Here is a 15,654-nt window from a genome sequence, read left to right as displayed (position 1 = left end):
CACAATTACAGTAACGAGACACACACCCTGCAGTTGGACTTTTGGCGGCTGCAGGGTGTGCGCCTGATTAACAAACCTAACACTGAACCGCAAAGAAATGATATAAACGTGATTCAATTGTTAGGGAATACTTTGGACAAGGTGATGCTGCCTCCCAAATATGGTTAGATTAGTGTACTGGTCAGGAGACTTCTATCAGTGATTGTGTCCAATCTGACTGACATTTGCGCACATTACAAAGATGCCAATGTTTCTTGCATAGGTAATAGGTATACCATGCATGCCATATCAATATATTTAACATGATGTGATCAATGTTCCTTGTTAGATCACATCCCAGATGAGTATGCCATAAGACTAGTAGGCAGAGAGTTGGTTAATTGACAAATGTATGGCAGTTTGTTTTGTAGACATGGTTCACACTCAGAGTAAGAAGTTATTCACATGATAGCTAGTTCACTCTACATCTGGGGGCTCACAAGAATCACTCATATAACTACATGTTACAAGAGCTATATCACATCTCTACACTTCAGGCCAACTTGCGGGAGAGTATCTGCACTTTACAAGTGCTTTCATTATTGTTTGTTTGATTGTTTTGCTCAAGGTTTCATTCATTATGAATAAGTATGTAACTGCCTGCTGCATCATTTTAGAAAATGTTTGAAATGCATGGAAATCAAGGAATCAACTTGGTTTGGCCTAACCGTGTAATGAATTTGGACTCATCTCTGTAAAAATTAGCAGGAATGATGATGCTTTCATTATTATACTGGTGATACTCTGCATGTTCTCCTCAGCTGTCGGGCTTTATTACCGATTCTCAGTTTGTGATTGTCTGTATTACTAGTCTACCATTCAGTGTTTACAGAAGGAGAGAAGAGTCACTGTTTTAGTATAGAAGAGCCACTGTTTTAGTTGTTGTTGTACTCTCTTTAGCTGGTGAGGATCCTCCTTGCCTGGGACAATGTCCGAAAAGGAACAATGTTCATGCATTGCTATATACAGCTGTAGGTTATTGGGTAAAGTGCTACACAAAATATTCTTTGGTAGAAAGGTAAATTCCTATACTTCATTTTTTTTTGCTAAAATGTTGTTCGACAGGTCTGCAATTAATATTGACTCCCTTAGATTTGCAAAACAATGTGTAAGGTTGGGTTAGATACTCTCAGAAACCTTTTTGCTCCATAATATATACCTGTATCAAAACACACGATAGGTGTTGTGCGGCCCAAGAAGCTGGCACGCCACACCGTGGGTATATTGACAGGAAGAAAGAAAACGTCATTTTCACACCTTTGTATCTCAGTGATACCTTATCCGATTGGAACCAAATTTGCTGCAGAGCTGCCTGCCAGCTAGGGGAGTCCACATTCCAAGTTTGAAGGAAATCGCTCAAGCCATTTCCGAGTTACAAGCAGCCAAAGTTTCGGTTTTTTTCTTTGTTTTTTTTTCTTCTTCGTGTTTTCGTACACTTGCAAAAATTGCTATAAAATGCAAACGCATACTCTGATCGCCTTGAAATTTGGCACACAGAAAGGCAGTCCAAAGGCAAATTCTAGTATCGAATTTGGTGCAAATTCGAGGAACAGTTAAGGATTTATGACCAATTATTCGCATAAAACAAGATCAATTTGTTGTCACGCCTACAGGGTAAACTGCTTCATGGAATGAGTTGAAAATCGTTTTGTGGATAGATCAACCATTGTAGGAGTGCCTTTTGGTGGTTTGAAAGCAATTGAAGTAAAGATGATGGAGATATGACACGAAACCAAAAGTGTGTAACAATTGTGTGATCGAGATTCGTGAATAAAAATACCAATAATTTTCACGCCTACCAGGCAAACCGCTTAGAGTAGTGAGCTGAAAATGGATATATAGCTGGAATAGTCACTGTAGAAAGTCCTTGCAGTAGTACAGAACAATCGAATTACAAACCACTGAGTTATGATTCGAAAGCCAACTCCATGTAGCAAATGCGAGATTGAGATACTCTAATAGAACAGTCACCCTAATAGAGCATTCGGCTAGTTTATGACTTACTCCATTATAGATTTCTATTACATTGCAAGCTATGCTGTAGGGAGTCCAGCAGCAACCAGTTAATATTGTAGACAGTTCAGCTACAAGCGAGTCACCTGGTAGAGAGATCAGCTAGAAACAGTTACCTTGTAGAGAGTTCAGCTACAAAGAAACCATTTTGTAAAGAGCTCAGCTGCAAACAAATCACCTGTACAGAATTCAGCTACAAAAAAATCACCCTGTAGAGAGATCAGCTACCTTGTAGATAGTTCAGCTACAAACAATTTACCCTGTAGTGAGATCAACTAGAAGAAGTCACCTTGTAGAGTGTTCAGTTACAAAGAAACCACCGTATAGAGAGTTCTGTAATAAATATACATATTATATATATAATTTGTACATTTACTGATAAAATCAGAAATATTTAAAGTATTTAACATCTGCTTCATCTTCCTGTGGTAAAGAAAAAAAGATAGGTTAAAAAAGCCCCAGAGTCAGCCTATGGCCGGCTTTGGGGTATACAAATACAAAAAGAAGTGAAATCTAATCCAAAACAGCCAAGCTGTAAAAAAAGAGTGTAGCCCTCAAAAAGGCTACGGTGAAAAAAGATGTGAAATCCAAGGTAATGGCCAAGAAATGGCTGTGATGGTAGGTTAATTGGCAAAAATTTTTAATAACGACAATTCAGGTGAATTTTGTGCCAAGACCAAGCAGCACCAAAATTCACCTGAATTATCGTTATTAAAATTTTTACCATTAACCTACCATCACAGCCATTTCTTGGCCACCACCTTGGATTTCTCATCTTTTTTCACCATAGCCTTTTTGAGGGCTGCACTCTTTTTTTACAGCTTGGCTGTTTTGGATTAGATTTCATTTACAAGTAGGAAGCCAGAAACTTGAAATTATAACTCTGTTGAATGCAGAAAAACATCTGAGACCAGGTGGTGACTTGATCCATAGACAGCTTGAATTCTAGGCAAGTTCTTGAGGAGTTTAAAGGTCACGAATCTGGAAATTGCTGTGCCTGATAGTGCTTTATTATTGTGAACTCTTTCAAACTCCTTATTGGATCCTCACTTATCCAAACACTTGTTCCTATGACAGGTTTAATGAGAAGGCATGGCACTATATTACATTCTTTTTGCATAACGCAATCTGGATTTATGTAGGGAAAAGATTTGGAGAACGTTTTTGAAGTGTTTATGTGCACTGCAATACTGCATCAAGTAATCACTACCCAAAATGCAAACCTTGTAGTCATACTTTATCAATACTCAGGATTTGCAATAACGGGGTGTCTTTTCTGTACAGGTGGTTTATGAATGTAAAATTTAAATTACCTCCCAACAACTTACTTTAGCATCTGAAAAGTAGCTTATTTTACCATGCCTGAGTTTATTAATGGTTTAGTCCTCCAACTACCTGTTTTTATCATTGTTTGATTGATATTGACATCACATTTCTTTTGCCCTATAAAAATGGTTGATAATTTGCATATGCGGTGCATTTTTATGACCCTCTTCATTAAACACGTCCAGATAAATGAATCATTTGGTTAACTGAAGCCCATTGATTTATATGCAGAGCTCTGTTGAGTTACTAAATACTTTGAACAGTCACTTTTGGCATTGGATAATTGAGGTGTTTGAAGTTAGAATGACTAAGGATCTACTATATCAAAACAAATCATCAACTAACTGCTTATCAGCCTGGCACATCTATTCAGTAATGTATCTATGTATTGCTTGTGCCAACGTTTCTGTTATGCATGTTGCACACCATTTCTCTTGCTTAGGTTAAAACAGAATGTGCTGGACTCTTTAGCTACACAACAACTCTCGTGGTGAAGTTTACTAGTGAAAAGTACTCTGGATGTGACAATTATGCAATTAGGTAGATTATACCTATTTGGTACCTTTTACATGCAGTCAGTGGATTGTGTTTCCAGTTCTTACTTTTTAGCCAAGCATATCAAAAAAAGCTATCGGAAATTGTCACATTTGGAAAATTTACAAAGTGCTTAATTTTAACCTCAATTCTTACGCAGTATGCATTAAAACAGCCTAAAAACTACTTCATGTCCTTTTTGTAGTTTTAGCTTGGTCTCACTGATCAGTTAAAAAATCTTGTCAACATTGTTTGTTGCCCAATGGAAAATATATGTGTTTGCATTTTGTACAAATAAGGCAAAAGTACACCCATAGAATCCTTAATTTGCCTAACAAACCATACATAAAAACAACGTCCTTGAATTTCTCTATACAATGACATCGAACTTTTGTTGTAACACTTTCATAGTGGCAGTTATTAACAGTTGACTCTGCGCTCCACACAATTTTCTATAGAAAATTCGTTACCTCAGTATGCAAACCTCAAAAGTGCACTAACAAGGTTTTTTCACAGTACTATTTTGTACCTGGATACATAAATTCACTGTACAAGGCTCTTTTTTCTCTTTTCCATTAGCCGCTCTACAAAATCTTGCATATCAGCTGCATTTTACCAAAGATTCTGATAAATGCATCCCCATCTCTGTAAACTGAAGTATGCGTTACGGTGCATTGTTTGAAAGACTGTTATTTTTTATAATTTTTAATTCGTAAAAAAAAAAATTAATGCGTCAAAGTTTTTGATATGGATCATAGTCATCATACAAACCTTTGGTACCATATTTTGCTATATATATATCACAAAACCATGAATATATGTCCAAGCTACCCAAGATCAGGTTATTTCCAAGCTGTATATGTACTTTTCAAGAATGGCTTACAAACATTGATTGATATTAATAACAGGTACTTTGTTTGGCAACACAATTCGCAGTTGCATATGATTATTTTCTAGCAATCACAGTTATGTGATTAATTGCATTCTGTTTGATGTGCCCTATTGTATTATTACTTATGAAACAGTTTGGTTCTATATAGGACGATAGCAATTATTCAAAAGTTGAATAATTCATATTACATAGTATAGTTTATAAGGTTAATGTGTTACAAAATATTGATTGCTTCAAATTTTTGCAATTATTGCATATCATGATTGATGCTGCAATTGATTAATTACATACGTAATTGATTTAATCACAGCTCTATCTGTGTACCAAAGACCAAACTCTTCTACAAAACCTGGTCACTATTTCTGTTCTCCATTAGTATAGCTCCTTTAAATTAAATATCACCCAATAACCATACTCACAACTTTTCCTTCACAATAATAGCTTGGTAGTATTGGTTAGGCATGGCCAAGCCCATAAATGTCTTCAGAAGGATCCTAAATGCTTCCAACAAGTTTCTATGAAATTTGATTTTAATGATTTAACAATATTCTGCCAGCTGACTGACTGTCTAAGTGATGCCTTCAGCCAAGCATAACTCAGCAGCTACAATGCATGCATCATGGACCTACTTTTGTCCTCCTTTGTGTCCCATTTCTTTTTCTACTGACGCAGAGATGTTGATTGGCGGTAATGTGTCATGGCTTCAGTGAAAGGTATTGTAACTTTTCATAACTGTTAACACTATAATTATAATGAGCTCCTGGTGAAACATATAACTGAAACTGAAGTAATCGAAGGTATCGTTAGGCCAGTTTCAGGTAAGTTTTTTGTGGGAAGCACAAACCTTCATAATTACTACCACTAGGTATGACAGCTAGCTGACTGTTTGCTAGCACTTATAATTAGGCAAAAGCAAATGTTGCCTATACTGAGGTACTCAATAAAGTCGATACGTGGTTAAGTGTTTGGAAGTTGTTAGTGCATGCAAATGCATTGAATGTGATGGTGGATGGTTTCATGGTTATATAGTAATTATATCCTATAGGCTTGTCCCTAACTGAAAATACACACATCGATGCATTTGGCCACATTCTCACCGTATTATTATTATTATTGTAATAACTATGAGGTTATATAGTGGTTGAGTTTATGGTGTGAGAAAAGGGTGTGTTTGTTTACTTTCATTGTTTACAGATGGTTTGTTAACTATTTTTTTAGTTACATTTGCTGATATATAATTCTTGTTACACTCACCAACTGCCATATCATTTAAGGCTAGCATTGTGAAACCTTTAAACACCCAAACTGTTTTGAATGTCTTATTCCAGCACAAAGCCATTGTAAGTCAACACATGTTCACCACTTTGATATGTCTAATTTTACTTACATGCATGAAGGGTGAATGCAGCTAACAAGTTCATTACTAGCAGATTTGTAGCCATTAATTAGTATACCATATTTACTCGGTTAAACACCACACCTTCAATAGTAGCCACACCTTCAATAGTAGCCACACCTTCAATAGTAGCTGCACTTGAGTAGTGCCACGATCAATTTTGAAAATAAGGGTTTCAACATTGTTTTTGAGCATCGAGTGGTGGTCAAATTCGAATAGTAGCCACATCAATTTTGCTATCTAAGGTAACAAATTCCACGGCGTTTTTTTAACCAAGTAAATATAATATTATTCAGTATACACTACTATACATGTAAATGCTTCACTGATGTATATTATCTATGTGCTAGTTAGTGCATGTGTGTAGTATATGTGTGTATGTTTGTGTTGTGTTGTGTGTTCCTACTGTATGTGTGTTTGTATGTGTGCGTGCATGCGTGTGTGTGCCTACTGTATGTATGTGTGCGTGTGCTAAGAGTTTATTCTGTACATGTCCATTCTTAGCAAAATACCATACAACAAGTATTGGGATTATTACTGTCCCCAAGCATTATTGACAGTCCACCTGGAGCAGTTTTCCTAACTATCACTAATAGCTACCAGCATTGCAGCAAATAGGAGAGGAGTCTAGAGAACATGCAGATAATCAAAGACCAAGTAACTCACTTACATCCCTCAGTTATCTCTCCATACCAGCATCCATTGGTCCAAACAACCTTGTTATGGGTGCTACACGATGGATTTGAGTAAACTTTCAAAATGCCAGATTGTAACTTTGAATGTAATTGATATTTGAGGGGTAATAATAGGCAATGAACCAATGTACAATAGTGATAGGGTGCTCAAACACTTAAGAAGCTTAAGCAGATGATTCTAGATGCTTTCATACAATCTTCGCCTGTAGCTAGCAAATGTGGTATGCATGAACTACGTACATTTTAGCTACAAATTTTGGAATGTGAATAACTGCCAAAACTTACCTTTCTGTATTCACTCAGACAATCATAGAGATCTTGGATACTAGAGAGTCTATTCTTACCAGTTTTAGCTGGCCAGTTAGCTAACATGTAAATTCTTCATTGTACCTTTTTTTTGTCATACCCTTGTTGATTAAAAACTACTGATATGATGTTTCAGTGAACAACCAAAGTACAGGTCAAACGGAAGACAACAAGGTGGCAGGCAGAACAATATAATGTTTAATGATCGTAAGCATAGGAGGTAGCTGCACCATATACATACATTATGCATGATTACGTGCCTGCGCCCTGAACCATACGCGCCTCTAAAATCTATGCCTGAACCAATCAGCCGTGAGAAAGTGTTGCAAGTGCACAAGTATTCCGTCTGAGAGCTTGTCACCTAAACAGATTGTGGTGGTGTACTGTCGTTATCGTGTACGTCAGTGAAAGAAAATCTCTAGGTATGTTTGTGTCATGAGGTTATAGTGGGCAATATATGGGCTTAAACAGTAGTTGTAACACAATATCAGGGATATAGTCTACGTTGCGGTATTTATTATTATTAGCACTTTGTATTACAAACCTCCAGTGTGCCTAGAATACTGAAGCGACCATATTAAACCTCTCCACTGTTAAGCTTTGTTTCCCGTTATGCTATTCATAAAGTGCCAGCATAGATAATGTATGCGTTCCTACGTAGGAACGCATACATTATCTATGGTGCCAGAGACCACTTACTGTATTTACCTACCTTCGATGTTATAACATGTACAGTTTTGTACTAAAATCTCAAGTTTAACAACTTACATAAACTAATAAACAACTATATCCACGTAAGGTAGCGGCGGTCACGATTATGTCTACAGTAGGTTCACCATCCATAGCTTGACGAAATACTTTGCAGGGGACTGAAAGAGAAAGCTGTACTAAACTACTCAACATACGTATTGACCCACGTACATATATGAAGACAAACCACATAGTTCCTATTATAAACAGTTATAGTCACGTAACACATTACCAAATATGCTGATGAGGTCATATACAGATAGGCGATCACGTGAGATTAATTCTGACAGCTGTATTGTATCAAGAGTTCTGATAGTGATTGATTTTGTGTGGGAGGATCAAGTACTGAAATCAAGAGTGTCCTATATAGTAGAATGGGTGTTCTATGCAAAAGTTATTTTATCACATGCGTAACAAATTGATTGTTCGTTGTGTGTTTTGAAACTGATTATGTAGACACTCACTGATAATTTGATTGCTGAAAACTGAAGCAAAAAAATATAGCCTTAAATCCATGATTTTAAGGCTATATTGGTGCCAAGTTTCCCAGGTCACATTATTGGTGGGGTGCAACAAAACTATTGAACGTGCTTGACTCCTCAGTTTCACTTGTTCTTAATGTAACCTTGGCATTATGTATCAGATTTCTCAATGTCTATTAGTGGTGTGTGGTATAGGATATTTTCCTATCATGATTATTGCACACAACATATCAATCTAATATATATCACGATATACAACTCATCACTCAGCTAGTATATTTACAGATGACACTCGTAGCACTGATGTACTACTAGAAGTACAATACCAGGGCTCAACCAGAATATTAAGCTGGGGGGAGGGGGCAAAGTAAGCCACTTTGGATTCTAGGGAGGCTTGGGGGCATGCTTCCTTAGGAAAATTTAGGCATAAATATACTCAATTTTGGTGATTTTACTGTGCCATTGAATATTGACCATTTTATTATACAACTTTGGGATCAATTAAACCTTTCCATTTCTCAAGGCTTTTAGGTATAAACCTAGGGGGGCAATAGCTAATCCCGGGGGGGCTGTGCCCTCCTAGATTAATCCCTGAATACAACATGGTACATGATACCGTACAACATTGCAAGCTATTTTATCAAAAAAAAAAGGTAGTGTACAATGACATCTTTGGTACATTTTTCTCTAATTATAGCTTAAATCTATACCTAGGCTTATATCACGATATAAAATCTTATCACGATGATATTGATATATATATCACATCACCAATGTCTATGTATAATAATAACTGAGGCCATATGTTAAGCAAGTTTTATTTCGGTACTTTACTAATTCATTATTTTCCGAGTTGGTGATGAGTGTACTGGCACATACAGGGCCAAATGTCTTGACGCTTGTTGAAATACATGGACAAATTTAAACATTGGTCAGACATTACATTACTTACTTGACATATATCACTCGTTACTTGAAGGAATTTTAAGTATTAGGGATTATAGCCATCAAAAGGTGAAACAAGGGAGGTCTCCTACACCTTGTTTCACTACTTTTTGGCCTAATCAAACTTAAAATTCCTACTACCTGTTTACTTTTTTTGTTAGCGCATACCGCATCAAAAGAAAGAAAGGCACCACACCGAATGTTTTTGTCTGAACGGGCACCCAAACTATCAATTACAGAAAAGTGAAGTAGCCATTTATGCTTCACTTTCAGCCCATTACAAATGAAGTACATTATGAGAAGCGCCTCTGCAATCAATCCAGTCACTACGGAAAATATGAGCAATTACTTAGGGAAGCCATCACACACTAGCTACCACAAATCGACATGTGCTGTCAACGAGAAGAAATGGGACACAAAGGTAAGTCCATGATGCGTACATTGTATGTACTGCGGTATGCCAAAAGGTACCCGTCAGGATGAAGCGATGTCTAACAGTGAAAAGTCAAGCTCATAGCCTTAGTCGTCGTTAAGTTATGCTCAAGGCATCAGGCAGTTCAGTTAGTCAAGTCAATAGAAAATTCCATTAAATATTGAAAGAAAAATTAAACTCTGTAGCAACTTATCAGAAGTGTTTTTGGCCACTCTAAAGATACTTTTGGGCTTCTAACCCCAAAACAGCCATTGTGAGTACTGTATGATTTGGATGGTGTTGCTTTTGTGTAAAATATGGTGAATTAATTTTACAAGCCACATGCCATTGATTTGTTGCTCAGATATGTTTTCCTTGTACATTAAAGGCACACTGTTTGCTTGTGAAAATGTCCTTTGTCCCAGGTTAATTTAAAGGTCTGGCACATCATTCAGTGTTGCTTATACATACATTCATTTTTGCACAGAAAATTTGTAACTTGCATATTACATTGTACATTTACCAATTTCTATATGTTAATTTGTTATTTACATCATTACTTCCTGCAGTATTTTCTGTTCAGGAAACTGTTTGCAGTATGTGGAGTGAAACATTCTTAGTTCTGATAGCAGGAGCACTGGTATACTCCACTAATGATCAAATACAACGACAATCTACAGCATCGTCTGTCAACCAGGAACAGGAATTCTCAGCATGCCACAATATAGAAGGTATGAGTGAGGCCAGAAATCTTTCAGATACTCTAGCTGCAAAGGCAAATTGTCATGTTTTGGACTCACAGCTGGCTTCTATTAGCAGCCCAAGAAAAGAGACAGTACCATTATCTCTTCCAAGCGAAGAATTACCACTGCAGAAACAAAGTTCACGTGCTTCAGAAAATCAGTCAATATCCCCTAAGGAAGAGTATATACAAAATTTAGAGCAATCTTTACAATCTGTTGTTAACCAAGGAGGTCTGCTTAAAAAGATTAATTTATTGGTACAATGCCTTAACAGAAAGGCAATTAGCAATGGGAAACACTTCTCAAAGTACAAACAGAAAAATATTGATGCTGTGCAGATACTGGAAGAAGGAATGTTGTTTGTCTCTTCCTTGTTACAACAGTTAGGGGATGAATTTCAACCTTTACTAAGCATCAGAGAAGATTCAACAAAATGGAAGCCACCGCACATGACAGCAACCTGTACAATGGATGACAGTTTTCCTTCAGTGCCACATGATTCAAACAACAAGGACATTGACACAACAGTATCTAAAGGAATGTCTACTTTGGCAGAACAGAAGTGTTGTACACATTTTGATAGACACAGAATGAATGAGCCACAAAATGAGAATAGAAGAAAGCAAATTACTGTCAGTTCTAAAGAGCTAGGACTATGGTTATATGCAATAGAAAAGCAGTACAATTCTTCATGCCACAGATTTTTGCAGGGAACTTTAGTTTCCTTGTATTGTCAGTGCAGTGCTAGCTCCACAACTGGTTACTTCACCAAGGTTTTGACCAAGTCTTGTTGTCCGACATACCACTCTGTGTCACTGCAAACATTTGATCTCTGCATACATGATCTCTATATACATGGTGGTGTTGATTACAATACTGTGGTGGTAAGTATTATTTGTAATGTGAGTACCATACTCAACACCATGTTTATGTGCCAGCCTTGTAAGGTACTATCATCGTTTTTTGTGTTACTACTTTAGGATGATCAAGGTCAGGATAATGATTCTGACAGTGACAGTAAACCAAATGGCAATTCAGAAGACGAAGATGATGAACATGGAAACCAACAAAACAGCAACGACAGTGCTGCTACTGGTGGAAGTGGTAGCAGTGCAGGTAGTGGTGATGGAAATGATGACAACAATGGGAGTGATCGCAGTAACAATGGTGGCAACAACATCCATGAGGATGACAAAGATGGTGATGAGGATGATGAAGATGATGATGAGAACAATGTCAATGATGATAATTACCCTCAACTTCCTGTCATTACAGAGACTGAATTGCTGAACATTCCTAAGGTAATATAATATTCACGTACACATAAATCATACAGTACGATAGTAACTGTATAGTAGGGACCACAAAGGAGTAGGTGTGGCCCACGAAATAATATCACCCAAAAACCAGCCTCAATTTTCCCTGATGACAATAAGGCAGTATTGGTTGGGTAAAACTAAGCCCAAACAAGCTTTCAGAGTGACCTGAAATGCTTTCAACAAGTTACTACAGAATTAAAAAAAAAATTTTTATTTGATGGCATTTTCTACTGACTGAGTAAGTAAGTAACTGACTGATGCCTTCAGACAAGCGTAACTCGATAACGGCTAAGGCTACGGGCTTGATTTTTTCACTGTTCGGCGTTGCTTCAGCCTGAGAGGTGCCTTTTGGCATACCGCAGTACGTACAATACATTCTTCATGGACTTACCAGTGTCCTCCTTTGTGTCCCATTCATCTTTGCTGACAGCAAAAGGTGTTGATTTGGTGGTAGCATGTGATGGCTTCCCTTCGTAATGGAAATCATCCATATTTTTCATAGTGGCTATTTTGATAGCAGGGGTGCTTTTCAAACAGTTATTGATTCGTACTGCTGTGTAACAGGTTGAACATAGCCGACAGCAAAGCGTAATGGATACTTCACTTTTCAGACAATAATTAATATAATTAGGGCGCGCGGCACTCCTTTCTTTTCGTATGCGTGGATTGTAGAGGTGCTTTTCAAATAGTTCTTGATTCAAAAAGCTGTGTAACAGGTTGAACATAGCTAACAACGAAGCATAATGGATACTTCACTTTTCAGAAGATAATTGATATAGCTGAGACGTACGGTGCCATTTCAGATGCGGTATGCGTGGGTTCACCAGTCATAATAAAATTATTTACAAAAAAAAGTTAACAAACAAGTACATGAAAAAATTTGGAATTTTCAACTAGAGTAGGGACCATAGTACATCGATAAAAGTACTGAAACAAGTTGGAGTAGTCCATGATAATAAGTCACCGTAAAACAATAAGAAGTGTTATATCCCTACTGTGTATCATGAGCACAGTAGGGATATAACACTTCTTATTGTTTTTACAGTGATTTAATATCATGCACTACTCCAACTTGTTTCAGTACTTTTATCGATGTACTATGGTCCCTACTCTAGTTGAAAATTCCAATTTTTTTCGTGTACTTGTAGACATGTACAAACAGACTGGGGTTGAAACTTGGTTTGACCCAGGTGACCACTGACCCAGAGTGGTTTAATTAAGTGTGCATCAAGAGATACATTTATAGCATGCCATGTGCTTGTGTGACAACTAAACACAGGTAAGTTTTTTTATAATCAATCATTGATTAGTGGGTGTGGCTCCACATAAGCCTACATGTAGTCAACATACTGATAAATTAGTGTGGCTTCCCATGTACATATGACAGCCACAAAAGAAGCTAGGCTACTGTTAGCTAGGCTATGACTCATACATATGTTCCACACACCAAGTTTATTAATTCATTCCACTCTGGGTCAGACCTAGACAGTCCATAAAATGGTGTGACCCAGTTGACCATCTGGACATGGTTTCAACTTTGATTGATACAAGCACATACACACATACGTACATGCAGCATGCATGAGTACATGTACAAAAAATCCACATACTCATCATTTATACTACAGCTTGTTCCAATTCAACTGTGTGAGGATATCATAGTTGCTCCTATTAATGAGATATGTGGAACACAGTCGTGTATGGTGACTGGAGCTATTGCTAGCACACAGGTAATCATTTTGAAGAAATCAAGAACTGAGCCCCCCATTCATTTATCATTACACAAGCTATTATAATCAATTTTACGGTTGTGATGTAATCATGTGGATATTCTTCACAGAACACAGTTCCTACTACAGAATGCTGCTCTGGCGTTCCACTAATGAGAGGACAGTCCATTGTTCCAGGCATCATACTCAATAACCCACCAGTAACTTGTGAGGTAAGGGACATTTATGTAATTGAACTGTTCTTTTGATTTTTGTAACCACGCCACAGCTATATAACTTGTTTTGTAATAACTCTAAGACTGTTCCTTACTTCTTGTAGCACACTGAGAACCATTTCCATCAATCGGAAGTGTTAACATCGAGGGAAAGACAAGGAACTGAACAGTTTCATGTTGTTGGACCTGTAGATGAAATGGATGGATTTCTGCAGCAAGTAATAAGAATACAGATATTTACATTTCATGATAAATATTGAATTACAGGATGACTCAGTACCACTTCATGAACCAATACAAGTATGTGATGAGCAGTCCTTAGTGGGAGCCTGTGAAACTTTCAGTTGTGATGGGCCATTCCAGGAAGAAGAGATGTAATTCTCTACACATTTTTCTGTAAATTTTAGTTTTCTTTAATCAAAACACAACTAGACCTATTCCTTGATGTAATATACACACAATACTCTCATAACTAGTAGGTACACACTCAGTTCACCAAACAGTTGTCATACTAAAATGTGTTCATTAATAATGTCATTCAAGTTCATGAAATTACTGCATCAAAAATAGTGTGTTGTGCCACCAAGTGCAGATGTTTGACGTGTATATTATACAGGACCAAGAATGTGCCATTTTCACACATATGCCTAAACAAAGACTTACTGCAGTTTGCCAAAAGGCACCTGTTGGGCTGAAGTGACATCTTAATTAATTAGAGCGCATGCACATAACATTAAATATTCTCACAATATACAATAAATGGTACATAAGCATCCTTACTCCTGTTGCATCAAGTTGACCACTATTTGAAAAATGTCACTTAATGAAAGCAGTGTATGTAAGCACCTTTACTGTGATCTTTACTAGCTTGTAAAATCCCTAATCAAGACACATGGATGTGTGGCCAAGAAGCCAGTGTGTGATCTTCGCACATGTAGCTTTGTGCTGCCTTACAAAACTGGAAATACCCTCTACCTTCAGTTAAGCACAATCCCTTCAGGCATTCCCAAGATACAAAATTTCTAAAATACACCTTATTTTTTCCCCACACACTTAAAAAAACATGTCAAAACACAAATGCATAATCTGATTTCCTTGAAATTTGGCATGCACATAACCGGGGGGCAAATTGTGGTTAGAATAAATAGTTGCAGAGTTACTGGTGATCATCCACAGAAAATAAACCAATATATTGTCATGCTTACAGGGGAAATCGCTTATGAAAAAAAATTGTGTGCAGATAGGTTAGCCACTAAACCTCAAATCTTTTGTGAAATCTAAGCAACTACTACAGAGTTCTAATGAAATGAAAAACAAAGCACAGGTAGGTAGTTAGAGATTCATAAAAAATGACCATTATAGGCAAACAACTTATAATAACAAATTGATAATCACAGTGTGGACAGTCTATTCATCATAACATCAAAGCACAATTGAGAATACTCCAATAGGACAGTCATTCAACAAATACAGTGAAACTTGTGTATTAAGGACACTTTTGGACTGTCCAGTAGTGTGCTGATCATCAAGGTGTCCTGATTTTCCAGGTCAGTTTACATGCTAAGAGGCTCTTGGGACCATTACCAAGTGTCCAGACTATATAGGTGCTCTCATTTTTTCAAGTGTCCTGATTTACAGGTTCCAGTATACACATAACATACACAATAACAGCATACGTACATATAACAAGCTTTTCATAGCATTACATAACATCACTACAGCCATTTCTAGGCCGCCATACTTGAATTTCACAATTAGGCTCTAAAAAAATTTTGTTTTGGGGGAAGGGGGAATTCTTTTTTAAACCAGGCACACGCCCACAGCCGGCCGAAGGCCGGCTGTGGGCGTGCGCCTGGT

At 37.2% G+C, this 15,654-nt stretch overlaps 1 protein-coding gene and 1 long non-coding RNA gene across 6 annotated transcripts in view; one reads left to right on the top strand and one right to left on the bottom strand.

Annotated features, from left to right (window-relative positions):
- The first annotated feature begins 7,451 nt into the window (after positions 1–7,451).
- Positions 7,452–14,374, top strand: LOC136248912 (uncharacterized). Its single transcript, XM_066040760.1, has 7 exons — positions 7,452–7,623; positions 10,360–11,417; positions 11,514–11,834; positions 13,481–13,582; positions 13,693–13,794; positions 13,902–14,015; positions 14,065–14,374. The coding sequence occupies exons 2-7, from the start codon at positions 10,389–10,391 to the stop codon at positions 14,173–14,175; spliced, it is 1,779 nt and encodes a 592-aa protein (XP_065896832.1). The 5' UTR covers positions 7,452–7,623; positions 10,360–10,388; the 3' UTR covers positions 14,176–14,374.
- Positions 10,241–15,654, bottom strand: part of LOC136248914 (uncharacterized) — a 29,474-nt gene continuing 24,060 nt past the window's right edge. For 4 of the 5 annotated variants that reach the window (XR_010697903.1, XR_010697905.1, XR_010697902.1 and 1 more), the window contains 2 exons: positions 13,463–13,983; positions 10,241–11,829 (listed from right to left, as the gene is read on the bottom strand). This is a non-coding gene — a long non-coding RNA (uncharacterized lncRNA). Of the gene's footprint in view, positions 11,830–13,462; positions 13,984–14,038; positions 15,574–15,654 lie in introns of those variants that run through there. The other variant, XR_010697906.1, reaches the window with a different exon arrangement.

The sequence above is a fragment of the Dysidea avara genome, chromosome 3 (assembly GCF_963678975.1).
Source record: "Dysidea avara chromosome 3, odDysAvar1.4, whole genome shotgun sequence".
NCBI lineage: Eukaryota > Metazoa > Porifera > Demospongiae > Dictyoceratida > Dysideidae > Dysidea > Dysidea avara.
Note: the sequence above shows the minus strand (reverse complement) of the source record. Positions and strands in the feature narration are given on the sequence as shown.

What these genes read in the sequence shown, in the direction of transcription:
- LOC136248912 (XM_066040760.1), top strand. Translation starts at nt 10,389, where the DNA reads ATGTGGAGTGAAACATTCTTAGTTCTGATAGCAGGAGCACTGGTATAC. An exon ending in TTGATTACAATACTGTGGTG is followed by an intron (nt 11,418 to 11,513) that starts GTAAGTATTATT and finishes TTACTACTTTAG; the next exon opens with GATGATCAAGGTCAGGATAA. An exon ending in ACCCACCAGTAACTTGTGAG is followed by an intron (nt 13,795 to 13,901) that starts GTAAGGGACATT and finishes TACTTCTTGTAG; the next exon opens with CACACTGAGAACCATTTCCA.